The sequence below is a fragment of the Nipponia nippon genome, unplaced genomic scaffold (genome assembly GCF_047370975.1).
Source record: "Nipponia nippon isolate SJK-2023a ecotype South Korea unplaced genomic scaffold, ASM4737097v1 scaffold_1, whole genome shotgun sequence".
In the NCBI taxonomy this organism is placed as follows: domain Eukaryota; kingdom Metazoa; phylum Chordata; class Aves; order Pelecaniformes; family Threskiornithidae; genus Nipponia; species Nipponia nippon.
This window is the reverse complement of record NW_028262290.1, coordinates 67429075-67446611: the sequence shown is the minus strand read 5'-3', so window position 1 is coordinate 67446611 and position 17537 is coordinate 67429075. Positions and strand designations below refer to the sequence as shown.

General features: G+C 42.4%; 1 protein-coding gene across 2 annotated transcripts in view; it reads left to right on the top strand.

Moving 5' to 3' along the window:
• The window catches only part of TMEFF1 (transmembrane protein with EGF like and two follistatin like domains 1), a 125197-nt gene that overhangs the window by 79979 nt on the left and 27681 nt on the right, over positions 1–17537 (top strand). For both annotated transcript variants that reach the window (XM_087758665.1, XM_087758674.1), the window contains one exon: positions 4823–4849. In XM_087758665.1, coding sequence (XP_087614791.1) covers positions 4823–4849 — 27 coding nt within the window. The remainder of the gene's footprint in view (positions 1–4822; positions 4850–17537) is intronic.

The following is a 17537-nucleotide window of genomic DNA, read 5'->3' as shown; positions in this document are numbered from 1 at the left end:
ATATTGTAATTATAGATTCTCAGCGTACTGTATATATTTGGAAGGCACAGTCTTTTTCTATCGGGATTTCTAAAGTTAAAAAAAAAAGCTATTTGCAGAACTAGAAACAAACACTATAGCTCTGTTAGAAATCAAGGAATGATTCTCTGAAGAGTGACTTTAACTTAGTGTTCTTCAGTCTAAAGTAATCAAACTCTTACCCTGAATTTGAATGCATAGGTTTTTACAGTAAATGCTTTTTTGTGGGAGGCTTACGGTGAAGCATAATTAGATGCACACATTGTCCTGAAAAGAAATATAATAAGCTCAGTTTAATCCTTTTGAAGGGAGTTAAGGAAGAAATTCTAGGCAACTCACTTCTAGATTAAGAAAGTGTGAAAATAACTCTTTATGCTTTTGCAAGAAAGCTATAACAAACCTGAAAACCTGCTATAAAAACATACATTCATTCTGAGAGCAGACCGAGACCCTTACTCCCCGATTCAGTGCGGTGCAGGAGCTTTCCAGTCCAGCCTGCGACGAGGGTTTGCGACGGCACAGCAGCACCCTTCTGTCATTAGGAAATGTTTTGGAAGCAAAGAACAAGGCATACCCAGACATAACTCATCAACACATGCCAAGATTTAATCTCCTGTACTTTTTTTTTTTTCCCCATGGCATAATTAAGCAGGAAATGGCTACCAGGATCAAGTGGTAGCAACGATTTTTCCCCTGAAGATGTCAAGGCAAATGGACATTCCCTACACACAGCCTGGCAAGACAGAGGTTAAAAGCCTGTCTCCAGCAGCCAGAGGCCTTGCAGCTGCTGGCAATTAGGCTTGTCAGCATTCCTCCCCCAAAGCTCCTGCTGGCATATCAAAATCAAGGGTGATGGCTAGCAGGCAGCCCTGCTCCTGGAGGGTGGGGAGACAAACGCAGCAGGAGGAGGGCTGAGCTGTTGCTGCTGGGTGTGCGGGGTGGCTGAGCTGGCGTGCTCCTTCACAAACTGCTTCTGTGCAGCGGCGTGAGCTCTCCGCTCTGCTGCCAGCAGTGGGAAGTTGGGGCTTGCTTTGCTCTGCTTTGGTCTTTGCTCTGGCTGGTGGCTTGGAAGTGGTCTGTGCTGATTTCAGATCTCTTCCAAAACAGTGGCTGTTCCGCTGCTGCTGTGCTGCCGCGGGAGCTGATGGAGGATTCCACAGCGCTGAGGAAAGAATAAAAGTTAAAAGCTTTCACTGGGCAGTGCAACAGCACTCTCATCGCTCTACGATGTAGCGCTGACTGTGGATCAGGATGGTCTTCTTTGCTAGCAAGTTCTTGACAATTTTATCCAATCTTTACCTAGAGGCACTCTTGTGTACTCAGGGTTAAACTGCAGAAAGCTTGCCCTGTCCCACTATGGAGAGGGCTGTTTCATTAGCGCTGTTAACCAGGAAACCCAGGCAGAATATAGTTAGCTAACAGGGAAATATGACCTGAAATAGCAGCTGCCCTTTCGCTCTTCCAGTTCTGTTTCATAAGATGAGTAACCGAAGATAATTGAATAAAAGCGTCACATTATCCAGGACGTGCTCAGTGAAGTTTCTGGAGTGCTGGTGTGGGAAGACCAATTGCTGCTTAATGCAAAGTGGGATGTACTGTCTTTGTATTAAAAAAAAATCACAGCTGTATCCCAAAGGCTTCAGGGAAAAATCCAGGACTTGGGTATAAAGAGTATAAGAACTCTTGTGTGCCAAAGTTCAGAAGCTGGAAATCCTTTCTCAGCTGTCAGCTAAGCCTTGCAATACCTAAATTCCACAAAAACATCATTTTTTGGCTTTGTTTCCTGGAGAATGGCATACAGTTTTACCTTCGATGTGTCAAGAGGTGTTTTGTTCTGCCTGTCACTGAATAGCTGCTGACCTGTTTCTTACGTAGATCTAAAAAAGGTGCAGCATTTTGATATTTCTTTGCCTGCCTCTCTGTGAGCAGGATCGGATAGGTTTGCTCTGGAGGTGCCCGCCGGATCACCTGCCCCGTGTGAATGAAGTGGAAGGGTCTGCTTGCTTAAAATTTGTCAGTGCACTGTTTGTACTTAGCAGTTTGGAGCTGCTGCCCTAAATGGGGAAGAGATGGGTTCAATTTTCATGCTAGTTTGAGTTAAAAGCCATCCCTCCTGAATCAGAGAGGCTGCAGGCACCTTTGGGTTTGGAGAGTGTATCTTCTGCCTCTGCACCAAAGCAGACCCACAGTACAGAAGTGGCTCCTGTTCAGAAACAACCAAAAAAAAAGGGATTCTGACTGTAGCCTAGTGCTTGCAGTGGTCAGTTGCTGTGTCTGATCCAAGTGCTTCTTTATGTATTTTATCCAGAAACTCCTTCACGGATAAAAGCAGCTTGCAGCAGAAGCCTGTATATTTGTGTATAAGCATGTTTTTATAAGTCTATTTGGAAAAGGGTGTCTTAAGTAAAGACGAAGATCAGCCACTCACTCTCTAATTACTAACATGTGGCTGGGGGGGATGCTATTTCTGTCCAGCTTCCTCACTTGTTGGAGCATCTTTCTTGCCAGATCTTGGTGCATGGAGACCACTTTTGGAAATCCTGAATTGGTTAAGGGCCTGAAAAGAGCAGGGCTGCTTGTCCAAGTAAGCTAGCAAAAAAAATGCTACTTTTTTAACCAGCAGCTGCTTGGGAAAATCTAGCCAAGACTCAGAAAAAAGCAGGAAGACCAGCTTAGTTTAGCACAGTTACCCTGGAGACAAGACTCCTAGCACAGCTCCCAGGCTCAGAGGGGAGGCACAAGCTCCCGGTGAAAAGTTGAAAATGATGCGAAGTGTTATAGAGGATGACACTCTTTTTTTATGATTTCTTGAGATCTGAAAGCCCAGAGAAGAGGGAATGGATCTGTCCCATTACTAGGATGTCCTGCCAAGTGGAGACAGGGTTGCCTGTGGACTTCATGTATATCAACCCAATGATCTGTAGAGATGGGTGGTCTGAGCACCACCTCTGTCATTTACATGGTGCTCTCGTTACAGCTCGTACTGTCTATGTGATGGTACCTCCCCTGCTGCGCAGCAGACACATCTCGTGGTAGAACGGGAGCTGAGCGGCATTTCTTACCTCGGGGCTGAATGTGCAGAGAAAAGCAGTCAGAGAGTGAGAGCTGGAAATAAAAACATGGAACAAGTCAAGTTTCTTTGAGACATTTTAGCCTTTGTTTTTTATACGAATTATGTGTTGAACTTGCTCATGTTTGTATGTCAGCCTTCTCTCCCCCAGAACAGCTTATGACACAATTTCACCACTACAAATAAGCCTATATACTTACCTCGTGTAAGTAAATTATACTCCTTTGAATTTCTTCATGAAGCAATACTGCATCATAAGGCATATTTCTCAGTGACTCAACAGTGACATTTTATATGGGATTGTCTGCTCTGTCAGTAAAGTGGGTCACTATCGATGGAACAAGAGCCCTTCTGTTTTTGCATTCATTTCTGTAAGGTAATAAGCTCAGTCTGTTAGACATGGAATAGTGGTATAGGAGGAAAGAAAGAAAGAAAGGAAAATTTAGGCGGAGGTAAAAAAAGTCTCTATTCCTGATACTCCATGTGACAGGAGATTATTTTTAATGTGTGAAGTGACCCAGTAACGTGGAATTTCACACTTTGATCCACGCACTAGAGGGAATTATTCTTAGAAATATAGCTGCTTAAAGAAAAAGGGCGGGGGGGGGGGGGGGAACTGAGCAAATGGAGGGTTTGGTTTTCCCTCTGATCTGAACAACGAGCTCATACGTGGAAGTAAGAACCCCGCTCCTCTCTCTGTCTGGTCTCCTTCTTCTTTCAGGTTTGTGGAAATAAATTCAGCTGCCTTCTCTGTCACCAAAGCAGGCATGAAAGGAGAGGTGTGGGACGAGCAGAGTGTGTGCTCTGCTCCTCTCCTCAACTTCCAGAGAAGCTGAGCTAACGAGGGTGGGGAGGAATTCACTGACAGTAATTGCCATCCCATCCTCTGCTCTCTACCTCCTTTGAGCAAGAAAGACGGAGGGAGGTTTGTGACTCAGAGTGTGTGTTTAAGGACTTGTCTTTACTGCCGTGCTAGCTGAAGACACTGTGCAGAGCACTGCCCAGCGGGATGCACATCCCTGTAAAAAATCCCTAGCCAGCTCTGTAATGCTCTGAAGTAGAGTTAGTTGGCCTGGGGTGGTGAGGAAGCTCAAGTCCTGCTGATGCTTGAACTGCTAATGCAAAGGGGATGCAGCCACAAGCTGTCACTCATCAGATGCTAATCCAGTCAGTCTAATGTCAGTGAAATAACTATGCTATTAGAACATCCATGTACGAAGTGATTGACTCAGCTGAGAGGAGCTGTTTTGTCGTTAGATGACTTAAGCCAACTTTACTTTGAGGACCAGTTGTCTTCTGGAGGTACTTCTGCAGTCAGGTGATTTATATATTACTCCTTCATGTACCACTCCCAGGGCCAGACAGTAAAAAAAAAAATAAATCTGCTTATCTTTGTAAGTAGATTCCAAAAATCAGACTATGTACTCTTCATCTGTTTTGGGTTTAACAACTTTGAGTCTCTAGCAAAAAGGCTAAGAAACAATTCAGTTTTCAGTATTGAATGATGCCGCTCCTTGAGTAAAAATACAGGGAAGAGAGAATAGGGCACAGTAAGCATGGATAAACTGCATTAAAGGATGCCAGATTTTATGTGGGATGTTTGTTTTTACACCTGGCTCATGAAATGTAACACCTGTATAATGTTTTACAGTGACAAATTCCTGAACAAACAGCTGCTGCTGGAGCAATATTTTCATTTGCTTTCTTTTTTTTCTCTCCCTGTTTCTTTTTCAGATAATGGCTCTGGGTCAGGAGAAGGAGGTGAGTACCAAACCCCAGTTACACTTGCTTTTGGTCTTTCTTTTTTACTATATGTGTTTCAGTTTTATGTACATGGTTGCTGTATACCACATAAATTAAGGAAAAAGTATGACAACTTAAAAATAAGCTTTAACATTGCAGTGTTATCTGACCATCTCAGAACAGTATTTGTATAGGAATAGGTTGTGGTGTGTGTTTGACCACTGAATGCTGTTCTTTCAGATTTGACCTATATAATTTTTCATTTGTTGCCAGCAATATAGTGTAATATTTAGATGCCTATTTCACCTGTATTTTGCTCCTGGAAATGTCCATTCACAATAAATTTCTTACGTGTGTTTTTTTTTTTTTTTTTCTTGCATTCATTTTCTTAGTGTGTACAATGTCTAGTTATTACTTTATCCTTGGTCAAACATGTTGCCTAAAACATATAATGATTACAGCATGGTATCTCTTGTTACCAAATATTTCATGTGTTTCTATTCAAAGCTGTATATTCAAAGAGGGGATGTAGCACAGCTGGTACTAGTAGAAGTGTTCCTGTCTTTGAACACATCTTAACCTTCTTCCAAGGATTAAAAAAAAAAATTATGTAATTTTATCTTAATTCTATCTTTGATACTACTAGCAAGAATACATATAGAATGAAAAACGTGAGATATAGATATATACAGACACGGAAAAGATGTTTTGCTTTTAGGCTTTGCTTGTATTAAGAAAGTGTTGCAGTTCATACTGATGGGACTGAGTTTTGAAATGTCAGAAATCTTGTATAGCTACATGAAAATGTGCTTTTGTGGAAGATGATCAATGGCATCACTGTGTGGCTAAACACAACAGTTAACTTTCAAAAATCAGGAGCTGGCTTCCTCTTTCTTCATGTATGAGGGAAGGGGAGGCATTTCCCTCACCTTTGATATGATGCTACAAGTAAATTCCTGGGCTGCTGCTAGCACATGGCCGTTCTCACCTTTGTTTCCTTTCAGAGCACTGTCTGAAGGAACAATTTTCTGCTCAAACACTGCCTCTCCTTACCTTCACTGGTGATTTTTTTCTGAAGTTCTTCTTCCTGAAATTGCATCATGCTCTTTCCCAGCTCTGTTTGCTTCTCCTTCCCCCTTCATTACCCAGCCTGTTATTCCACTACAGCTGCTCCCTGCAAGCCGAGTGTTGCTTGCCTCCGTACTGCTATGCACTTCTTATAGGAGACAGATGACAGTAATTTAGTCCACATCTGACTTTTATTTTTGGAACAGTGTTAGAAACGTTTGAATGCTGTTGGCAATATTTTTTCAGTATTTCCTAATCGGATTCAAAAATCCCTGTTCAAGTCCCTTGTAAATGTTACTGTGTTGGTCTGGAAGAGATTGGCAGCTGACTGACAGATGTGGGGATTCTTTGGGTAATTTTATGAATAGTTTGGAGAAAAGTAGGACAGAACATGCTGCGTTTTGTTGTTTAGGCTGCTCACTAAAAGAGGTGAAAGTTCCAAGTTCAAATATACTCATTGCTTGATTTGGGACAGGAGACTGAACCAGGTCCACCAGCTCTTGGTAAGAGAGGTCCAAAATGGGTTTCCCTTGGTCACTGCTGTTGTTTTTGTTCTCACTTGAGATATTCATTGAGCCTGGGACAAAGGGAGTGGGAGGAAGGCGACAGCCTGGAGGTTGGGAGGATGCATGCTATAGAAAGGCTTTGTTAGCTGGGACTCAGCGTGCCAGTGAATTTTAGTTATTTATGCAAAATAGAATGGCATCGGTTGAGGAGATTTGGTGGTCCCTCACCGCTACCTTGTAGCAGTGGCATTGTCTTGGGAAGTGGAATACGTAGGTTCAGTTCACTTCAGGCAGAAAGAAGTGAATCTGGGTCCCTTGACCCCAGGTGAGTATCTGCACTGCCGAGGTATTGAATAAAGAAGGGACAACATACCCACTACCTCCTCCAGCAGTTTTGTGATGTTAGCCCTTCATTTATTTGGCTTTCTTCTGAGTGCCTTTGGGCCAACTAAAGTGTTCCTGCTTCTGTTCAGTATGAAAACAGTTGGTTTTAGTTCTTAATTTTAGATAGAAAAAATACTTTAAACAACCAGAAATTGAAAATCCTGCTTGGCACTTTTTTCTTTTTTTGGATACAGTGTGGTGGGTTGACCCTGGCTGCATGCCAAATGCCCACCAAAGCTGCTCTATCATTCAGCTGGACAGGGGAGAGAAAGTATAATGAAAGGCTCATAGGTGGAGTTAAGAACAGGGAGAGATCACTCACCAATTCCTGTCACTGGCAAAACAGACTCAGCTTGGGGAAATGAGTTGAATTTATTACCAGTCAAGTCAGAGTAGGATAATGAGAAATAAAAACTAAATCTTAAAACACTTTCCCCCCACCCCTCCCTTCTTCCTGGGCTTAACTTTACCCCTGAATTCTGTACCTCGTCCCTGCCAGCGGCACAGGAGGACGGGGAATGGGGGTTGTGGTCAGTTCATCACACGTTGTCTCTGCTGCTCCTTCCTCCTCAGGGGGAGGACTCCTCACACTCCTCTCATGCTCCAGCGTGGGGTCCCTCCCACAGGAGACAGCCCTCCACCAAACTCTCCAATGTGGGTCCTTTCCACAGGCTGCAGTTCTTCATGAACTGCTCCAGCGTGGGCCCCTTCCATGGGGGTGCAGCCCTTCAGGAGCAGACTGCTCCAGTGTGGGTCCCCCGCGGGGTCACAAGCCCTGCCAGCAAACCTGCTCCAGCGTGGGCTCCTCTCTCCACGGGCCCACAGGTCCTGCCAGCAGCCTGCTCCAGCGCGGGCTTCCCACAGGGTCACGGCCTCCTTCGGGCATCCACCTGCTCCGACGCGGGATTCTCCACGGGCTGCAGGTAGATATCTGTTCCACTGTTAACCTCCATGGGCTGCAGGGGGACAGCCTGCCTCACCATGGTCTTCACCAGGGGCTGCAGGGGAATCTCTGCTCCGGTGCCTGGAGCACCTCCTCCCCCTCCTTCTTCACTGACCTTGGTGTCTGCAAAGTTGTTCCTCTCACATATTCTCACTCCTCTCTCTGGCTGCAGTTGTGCAGCGTTTGTTTTTTCTTTTTCCCCCTTCTTAAACATATTATCCCAGAGGCACTACCACCATCGCTGATGGGCTTGGCCTTGGCCAGCGGCGGGTCCTTCTTGGAGCTGGCTGGCATTGGCTTTGTCAGACATTGGGGAAGCTTCTAGCAGCTTCTCACAGTAGCCACCCCTGTAGGCCCCCTGCTACCAAAACCTTGACACGCAAACCCAATACATACTTCCAGGCTATCTGTGACATGCTGAATTAGTACTGTCCCCGTCCACCTATGTCACTAAACTGGGTGTTGTGTAATACTTCTGCAGAGCAGTTGACTAGTCTTCAGCATGTTGAGTCATTTTCCGTGTCTGAAAGCAATCCTTCAAAGGATGGAATCCACTGTCGCTTTGATTATTGAACTCTGCTCTGGCCAAAAACTCAAGAATATTTTTGTACTAACAATATTTTTGTATCTGGAATTGGTTTTGTTCCATTATTCAAGGAACTGTAAAACTGTTTCAAGGAGACATTAAAACAATCAAAGTTGTATTACAAGTTAAGGGAATTTAGAATTAAAAGCAAACTTCTAAAAGAATGCTGAACCTGCTGAGGATGGAGGTGCATTGTTTGGGATCCAGACAAGGAGAAAGGGCAGGAACCCGGGCAGAGGGTGACCTGCAGGGTCAGGGTGCTCCCTGGTGCACACCACAGTCCTGCCTCCCTGGTTATTCCAGCTACAGGACTGACTGGAGCACAGCACAGCTTCTTCCCGGACCAGCCTTCCCCATTTTCTTCCTGAGGAATCCAGGACATGCTGAGATATAATAATCAGCCAGGCCTGATCATGTAGTATCATAGCCTGGGCTAAGGGTGCATAAATGGGAACCAAGTTGCATGGAGAGCTTCTGTGCCCTGTGGGTTAGGTACAGCTACTGCTTGTAAGTACAAGGAAGCAGCAATAGAAGTGGGAAAACACAAGGATGAGTGAGAGCGAGCCAGCAAGGAAGCAAACATGCTAGCTTAGAGATTTGTGTTTTCTCCCTAAGATTTACATTTCCAGATGTTAATCACAGAATGAGTGTTCGCTATGTTTCTTAAACACACAATTAGTGTGATTGTGTATGGACCAGTGAAGCTTGCACACACGGAAGGGATGAGTGCAGCTGCTTGTATGTGTTCAGGAAGCATTGCGATTGCTGCGCAGGGGATGTACTGTTTGCTGGTAGATTTTTAACTGTGAAGGAAAGTACTGGGAAAGCGTCTGAGTTGTGCTCTTCAGTTGCTATAGCTCTGCCTGTGACAGTCTTCACTGCTGAAATTAGCTGCTTGCCTCACGTGCAGCTGAGATTTGTGCTAGTGGTTCACACTGTTCTCTTTCATTTTCCAGACGCAGAACAAGCTCATTAATGATTCTAAAACTTGACTTGATGCAGATTTTCCCTCCTACTCCCAAACTGTATGATCTTAAATGCATTCATTTTTATGTAAAAAAAAAAAAAAAGAGTAGATTTAGAACTGATTAAAAACCCTAGAAAAACCTTCTTCCTCAAAGACTGTTTCAGACAATGTCTTGCCTTAGAAGTTGTCATGTGCCACAAAAATGCTAAAGACCATGGAAATACTGATCCAGGTTATCTCCTAAATCATGTTTGCTGTTACAAAGATACTAGATTTTAGGAAAAGAATTAAAACTGGGAGAATTTTTTCAGTACGCCTGAATGAGATGAAGGAGTATAATTTTTAAGGGTGACACAATTGTCTAGTTGCCCTCTGACATTCTGGATAAGCGATTTCCATTTTCTATGCTCTGACAGCATGGTATTAATAAAGAGTTGTGATAAAATTACTCATTTTGCTAGCTTCAGAAGTCTGAACCTTCAATTAGCATAATAAAAATTACACTTACGAAACCAAGCTGTTGATCACTTGTGGCAGTGGGTATCCTGAAGCCTCTTCTAAGAAGAGTATGGATTGTTAATTCAGAAATTAGAGAAATTTGAAAAAACTCATTACTTTTACCATTATGTTTCACCTCTACAGAAAACAATGTCAGAGAGTGGGACTCAGCCCTAAAAATGTTGCTTAGTTGAGGCCACAGCTGAAGATGGTGGGATCCTTCAGATTTGCATTGAAAACATGGGCTTTTGTCTGTAATCTCATATGAATCATTCTGCAATTTCCCTGTTCTGAAGAATACAGTCATAAAACCGGCTCCTGATCCGCTTTGTTTAAATGGTGATTTGTTAGAGTTTGAGGCAGAACTGGTGAAAGAGAAGTCACAGGCTCAGATTCATGTTCATCTCTGCCAGTTGTAAATTACAACACTATTTGACCTGCTGGATGTACTTCCACAACTGGTAGATTGGAGCATGAAAAATGATCCTCAGGCTGTCATGTGTACATAAAGGAGGCAGATTGCTAGCTTGCATGAAACATTTTCTTTTTTCTAACAAGAATTTAAAATTGTTATTTCTGGTGGAATCTGCCATGTTTTCCCTGTAAAAAGAACTGTGTCAACCCAATATAGTAGCCTCAGGAAGATTAACTTCGGTAGGTTTATATGCATGTGCTTTCTATGTGCAAATAGTTTTTTTTTCTCAAGTTTACAACTTGATACTAGCCAAGAATGTCTAAAAAGAAGCAGTCATCTTAGTGATCTTCTTGCCCTCTCACTATACAAAGAGCTGGCACTCCGGACTTCTAGCCAGGTAGAAGCCCTATCATTTAGCTGAAGCAGATGCAATGTTCAGAAGACCTCAGTCTTGTGTTAAAGCCGCTGTCCTTGTCAATATTCTAAAAAAGAACCTAGCATGACATTGCCCAACTAGTAGTGAGACAACGGGAAGGGCAATCGGAGCCATTAGTCTCTGCTCGGATTTACAATCACATCCTACATTATTAGAAGAAATTTTGGCCCACTGCAGATGGGAACACTGATTCTTAAAGGAAAGCTTTTTGAAGAAGCTGGTTCCTTTTTTTTTTTTTTTGTCAAAGGTATTCGTGACAAAGATAATTTGCTTTCATCTGGCAGTAGTCCTTATTCGTAAGGCTTTTTTTGGTAGTACTTTCCATCTGGCATCCACGCATAGTGCAATAACTTTTGAAGGAGAACCTTATTTCTTCTGAGATCCCAGGTCCCATCTTTGGTAAACGAGCACTTCTGAGCCGTTCTTCCCGTGTCCCTCCAAGTAAAGGCCTTTTTTCCTCTCACTCCAGGTAGTCCTTACTCTCTCTATTTGATACTGCCAGCAAATGGCAGCTGTGATGTTGACTTTGTGATATAGTTAGGCCTTTGCAAGGGTGTGTTGAAAACCATCAGCATGTGTTATGCACACGATCAAAGAGTTAACAAATGGTAATGACTTTTCAAGTCAGCTTCTCAGAGACAAATCGGTGTCCTAGAAGAGGCAGGTTCTGTAGTCTAGTAATCAGCCAACATGGGTAAGATTTCTAAGTGTCCTACTATGCCCATAACACTAATTTTTTATTCTTTTTGTTCAGCGTTTATCTGTGTACCTAAGCAAAATGCACTTTTGATATTAAAAAAGATGTAATGGTAGTTAGACAGATGGCACCCAATCATTTCAGGCTTTTAAGCTAAGGAAATAACATGCTTGCAATACATATAGCTAAGTTAATTATTATTAAAATAATTTGTTTTGAATTTCTAATCCCTCTGAAATTTAATAGCTGAAGTATCTCGTGATGAACGTCTAGCAGATTGCATTCAGTAATTAATAAATTGATATACAGTATGTGCTTTTTAGCAGGCTGCCATCTGTTCCTTCCCCTCACTGGGGACAACACTTATCCAGTAATTGTCACACAGTCAGAGTGGTATACAGACACAGTTTAGAACCTCAAACATTTTTTATTTTAATTTGTAATAATGCTACTGATTTGTTATAATGTATTTTAATATGACTGCAGAAACTTGATGGTGATTAACACCCTGGATAGGAGGTAACATCACGTCTTTTAGCATATTTCTATAATGGTGTGTGACTTAGAAAGATTTAAGTGCTGATTCCATCACGTGGCTGTTCAGTGAGTATCACTTTAGCTTCAAATAGCCCTATTTATTTCTGTTGAGATCCTACTCCCTGTAGGTAAAATTAACACCGAACTAAAACTTGCAAGAATTACTGTGTTTTCACCAAAGGTTCAGCAACGCAGAGGCAAAGGGCCTGAACGTTCAGGCCTTCTGTTGGTGAAAACTTATTCTGAGCAGGAGTTTCGGGGGAGGGCTGCAGCTTGCTTGGAAGGATGCTGGAGCCAGGGGCACGGAAGGACATATTCCTCTTGCCTCTTGTGCAGGATGACAGATAGCAAATGAGGGCAGGTTCATCTCATCCAGCCTGGATAGAATCATAGAATCATTAAGGTTGGAAAGGACCTCTGAGATCATCGAGTCCAACCGTTAACCTAACTGCCAGGTCCACCTCTAAACCATGTCCCGAAGCACCACATCCACACGTTTTTTGAATACTTCCAGGGACTGTGATTGCACCACTTCCCTGAGCAGTCTGTTCCAATGCCTACCCACTCTCCGTGGGGCCTGCAGAACGGCATTCGGCATGTTCATGAAATTGTGGGACGCCTCCCCTGGTGTCTGGTGTCTTTCTTGTCCTTTCCATTTTCCACCATCATCTACTCATACGTAATTCCCCTGGCGGTTACTCTGAAATTGTTGTGTCTTCCTTTGGAGGAAAAGGACTTAGCTGCATTTGAAGCAAGATGGTGGAGTGAATGGGTATTCGAGTTCTCCAACCAGAGGGTCCTGCAGCGTAGAAGCTGATCCAGCTCTCGCAGTATGCCGGCTTTCCCCACCATTATCCATGGTGTCATATGCGTAGAAGCAAAATAGAAGTTATAGTTGTCAGATGTGTAAAATACGTAGCACCTAACAAGGGAGGTGGTGGTAGGGAGTCTTATAGTGCACGTCCTCAAGGCCTTTGCTTAGAAGTGCACACGCTATCATAATCATAACCACTGGGCAAGCATATCACCTTGGCTGGGTTGTGATTAGAGTATCAAACTTTGAATTCCCCTCCTCCAGGCACCTCAGACATAAATAGACCAGGCATCCTTGTGTTAAACCTGTAATGCCCATTCTTGCAAAACTTTGAAGGCTGGTGTCTTTACTGGAGCTTGCTTACAGCTGCACTGTGTGGTCTATACTGCACAGGGAAAGTATCTATCTTTCAGCCAGGTATAGATCTCTGGCTATACCAAGCCAGGCTTTGCTTCTAAGCCAGCTGGGTAGTTGGATAAGAGAACAGGACCTTCCACATTGGTAAATGCTGCTTTTGCGTATGATCCAGCAGCATGGTCAAGATAACTCAAGACACTGCTTGCCAAAAATTTGGGATAGCTAAGAGTAGTTGTTGCACTTGCTTTAAATGTATACTTACAGACAAAAGAGCAAGTTTGCAGCTTTGTTTTAAATTACAGGGTCAATCTTCATTTTAATTAAGTGTGTCATTAAAGTTGCCCTAAAAATTAATGGAAGAGAGGATAAGTCGCTAAACCGTTCAATGAACTGCAGCCCATAATGTGTGATGCTGTGGACTGTGGTATTTTGAGAGGAATTTCCAGTGCTAGCTGTACTGAAGGAATGACAGTCTCATCACAGGGGGGGTTATTCTGTACTTTAGGATGCAGAAGGGGATTTGCTGTAGCCCTTCCTATTTTTCCAAAACCTTTTTGAGATTAGTTACTCCCATGAGATACAGCAAAAATCACTATACTCCCAAAATAGATAGGAATTGGTTTTCAGAGGGGCTTTCCCAGACAAAGGAATCTTTCTTCCATCCGTACATGGCTACTGAGTAGTTGCAGCTCTCCACAAGCTCCCCCCGCTTCACTGTGAACAGTGATAAATACATATATACAGCAGAGCTCCCTTTCCAGGCCATGCCTTGGGGCAGACCAAACTTCACCTTGACACAGACTGATGCTTTTGCTTCGAGCCTGATTGAAAGCCCTCAGCAGAAACCCAGCCATATTACCGTTGTAGGAAAACACAAATGAGTTGCCGAGGGAAGCAATTTACTGCTGGCCAGTTCCTCTAGCGCTTCTGTCCGTTTGCAGGCTCCTACCCTGACGCTCCTAAGATATAGCTGGCCATCTTCTGCAGAGGAATAATGACTCGAGGAGAAGTGTTAAGGAGGACTGCAGCTCAGAGAGGCAACTGGGAGTCACAGATCCCATCCTTGTGCCTCATTTCTTCTGAAGGACAGAGCATTAATGAGGTGCTGCCCTGAAACACGAAAGGAAGCTGAAAAGAGAGGGAAAATGAGCTTTCACTCAACATGAAATTAAGATGTCAAAGAACAGAATTAATCAAGATACCAATGAAAGTGAGGAGAAGAAATTCTGTAATCATCTATACATCAACATTAGAAGCCTGCATAATAAACAAGAGGAGTCGAATTTCTCATTTAGGAGCATATTTTGACCTAATTGATATTACTGAAACCTGCTGGGAAGATCTGATTGATTGGGATATTAAAATTAATGGCTATAACCTATTTAGGAACAATCAAATGTGGGGGAGAAAGGAGAAGGGAGGGGCAATCTGTCAAGGGATGCATTGCCTATTTGGAGACATTTGCACCAGAGAAACTTATGCTTTCAAATATTAATGGATTAACTTATTTTAACAGCACACAAGTGGGGTACTGAAAATGTCTGCTACCAATTCAGGCTGAAAAACAGTATTTATCTATTTTGGATTGGTGGGAAAAACTGCATTTTCTTAAAGGACTTCAGTCTATATTATATGCAGTGTCTCCTGCTGCTAGTACTAAAACCTCATGCAGCCAGTAATGAAAGAAGCCTCTAAAAATTATAGACGACTAGCGCCTAACTCAGAAATGTTGCATCAATACACATTCATCGGTATTACGCTTCATCCTGACAGGTGTAAATTATTAGTATCTGAGGTGCAGGTGTTCTTGACTTGCACATATTTATTATATGCAAAGAAAATAAAGTACAGATAAATAATTCTACATACATGAGGTCCAGCAAGTTCTGATCAAGGAAAAAAAGACCACACTTTTTCTAAAGCAAACCTAATTTAAAAAGGTAGAGAAAGCAGTTTTAGGGGGGAGGAAAGGAGAAACAGGTAAGTTTACACTGAATAGTGTATAGAAACAATGAACAAGTAGTTGTGGACTACTGTTTATGAAAATGAAAAGGTGTTGGGGTGTTCACAAGGAGCAGAACTAAAGCCCATGAGGAAGGGTGTGCATGTGCGTGTGTGTATGTGTTGCTTCTTTAGCTCCATTACAAAATTGAAATGCTAATAGTGCAGCGAAAGTGCTCTGTAAAGCATTCTGGTTGTATTTGTAGTCAAGTCAGATAGTAGATACAGGATATGATGAAATATTTTCCATGCTAGCAATACTGCAGAAGGATATTAAGAACGAAATGTTGAAGACAGGTGTTTTCTAACCAGCAGGTCTGACTGGTTTGCACCTGAAAGCTTTAAAAATGGGTGGTAAAGAATTCTCTGGGCTGACGATGACTTTTTTGGTCTCTTTTTCTTCAGTAGAACAATGAGAAATAATGTACAAATATTTTGAGAAAAGATAAATGTGGTGATCGGGCAGGCTACAGCCTCTCATTCTGGCATCCATCAGAAGCAAAGCAGTGGAATAGAAGGTGGAAGGATCAACTGAGTACAGAATTAAGGGATGGGAAAATATTTAATGCCAGTCATCATGGGTTCATGGAAAACCTTTGTTGAGAAATTTACCTTTTTTTACTTATTTTTCCAAGAAAGTCACTTGTACAACAGAACATTTTATTTAAGTGTATCACCTCAAAGCCAGAACCTTCCTCAGTCAAAGGCAATCTCTCATACAAGTCTAAGTAACTAGAGGGCACAACGTCCACACAGTGCACACCTAATATGCAAAAATATTGCCAATCGATGGATCGTTAAACGTTAAGGAATCGTTACAAAATGAGTGTGTTTCTAGGGACTGTTCTTGGCCTTGTGACCCCTTCCACTGGTGACCTGGGAGCAAACCAGTCAGTGCTGATCAGGCCCAGACAACAGAAGACAGGTCACCGAGCTAACAGGACGCACAAGAGGCGGGATTTTAATGCCTGAGGACAGAGTTATATGTAGCAAGTCCAGGATCTAGGTGATTTTGCCTTGATGTCAGCCTCTCTCCTACACTACTTCTGATGACCCTGAAAAGGACTCATTGGAGAATAAGGTGGATAATAAAGGGAATGTGAATAATAATGGTCAGTGCAGAAAAATGGTCAAAAATTAATATGATTGTTGGATGTTTTAACTGAAGAATATCATAGATGGTATTTGGCTTTGATCACAACTCTTCTGGAGCAGTGTGTCTAGCTCTTGCCCCTGTAACTCCGGAGGTTGTTAACGTGCTGGGGAAGGGCATCGAGAGTCCTAAGAACAGCAAAACAAGGGGAAATACCATGAATGAAAGCCATGAGCAGTGCCATTTGTTTGACTCATTCAAACGGTCGGGGGTCATTTACTGGCATGGAAAAGTGAAATCTGACACTAAAGGACACTTTAGGATGCCAAACACAGCTACAGGAATGTAGTATCTAGAAAGAAGGAAAAATCAAATAAGATGTACATTTGTAAAGATAAAAGCAAATGACCTCTACTGCAACTTAATAAGAGCGGTAATAGAATTTCTACAGTGGGAATTTTGTAATAAAGTTTGATATGTATTACTCTTTGAAAAATGCACAGCGTGCTTTAGACAGAAGTTAATTTGAGAGGCTCACCTGCACTATTCTCCATTTAAGCCCAGCCTCCAGGTAGGAGGGAGAGATTCCCTTCAGCCAAGATCCAGGAAAATTAGTAAAGACTTGTGGATTTCTTTTTGCTATTTATATTTAGAGAATGTAAATGCAGCTTTTTAATTGGTAGTGCTTGATTAGCTGTTGCTACAGCACATAAAGCTGCTATGAGAAAGAGAATTGCTTTGAGCTCTGTCCACCTGACAGCCTTGTGTAGTCAGCCTTGCACCACCATGATACTGTGATACATTAAATGGTTCTCGTCTCCCTCTGCAGATTTCTGTGGTTGTTTTCCTGCTTTTCAAATGTCTCTCTCTCCTTTATGGCTTTGTTAAAAAATAGGAGTGACTAATGGTAGTGAAACAATAAAAGTACAGTTATATTTCTGTTTTACTCAGTGAAGAGTTTTGATATCCATGTCAACAGTAAGATTGGCGCAGATGTTTTTAGGATCAGAATATTTGAGATATTAATTTTACTTTTGGGGGGACATAGCATTTCTACCAGTTTCTTAAGATAACTTTTTTCTTTTAGTCTTGTGCAACTAATCAGAGTAGTCTGGAAAATATACCACAGCATATATGAGGTATGAGCACAGTCTAATCCCATCGTCATGAAAGAGAAAGGGGGAAAAATGTAAGCAGTAACCTTGCATAAGGATAACAGTAATTAAAGACTGACAAAGAAAATAGCATTCAAATCCCCACTACCTAATATTCAAGGATGTTAAAAGGCACAGGGTTTACACATTATCAGTGCCAATGAAGATTAAAAGTCACTGGGACACATGTCAATGCCGGTTGTGTGTCTGGTGGGGTGACAATAAATACTGAAATAAGAATAAAGGAAGA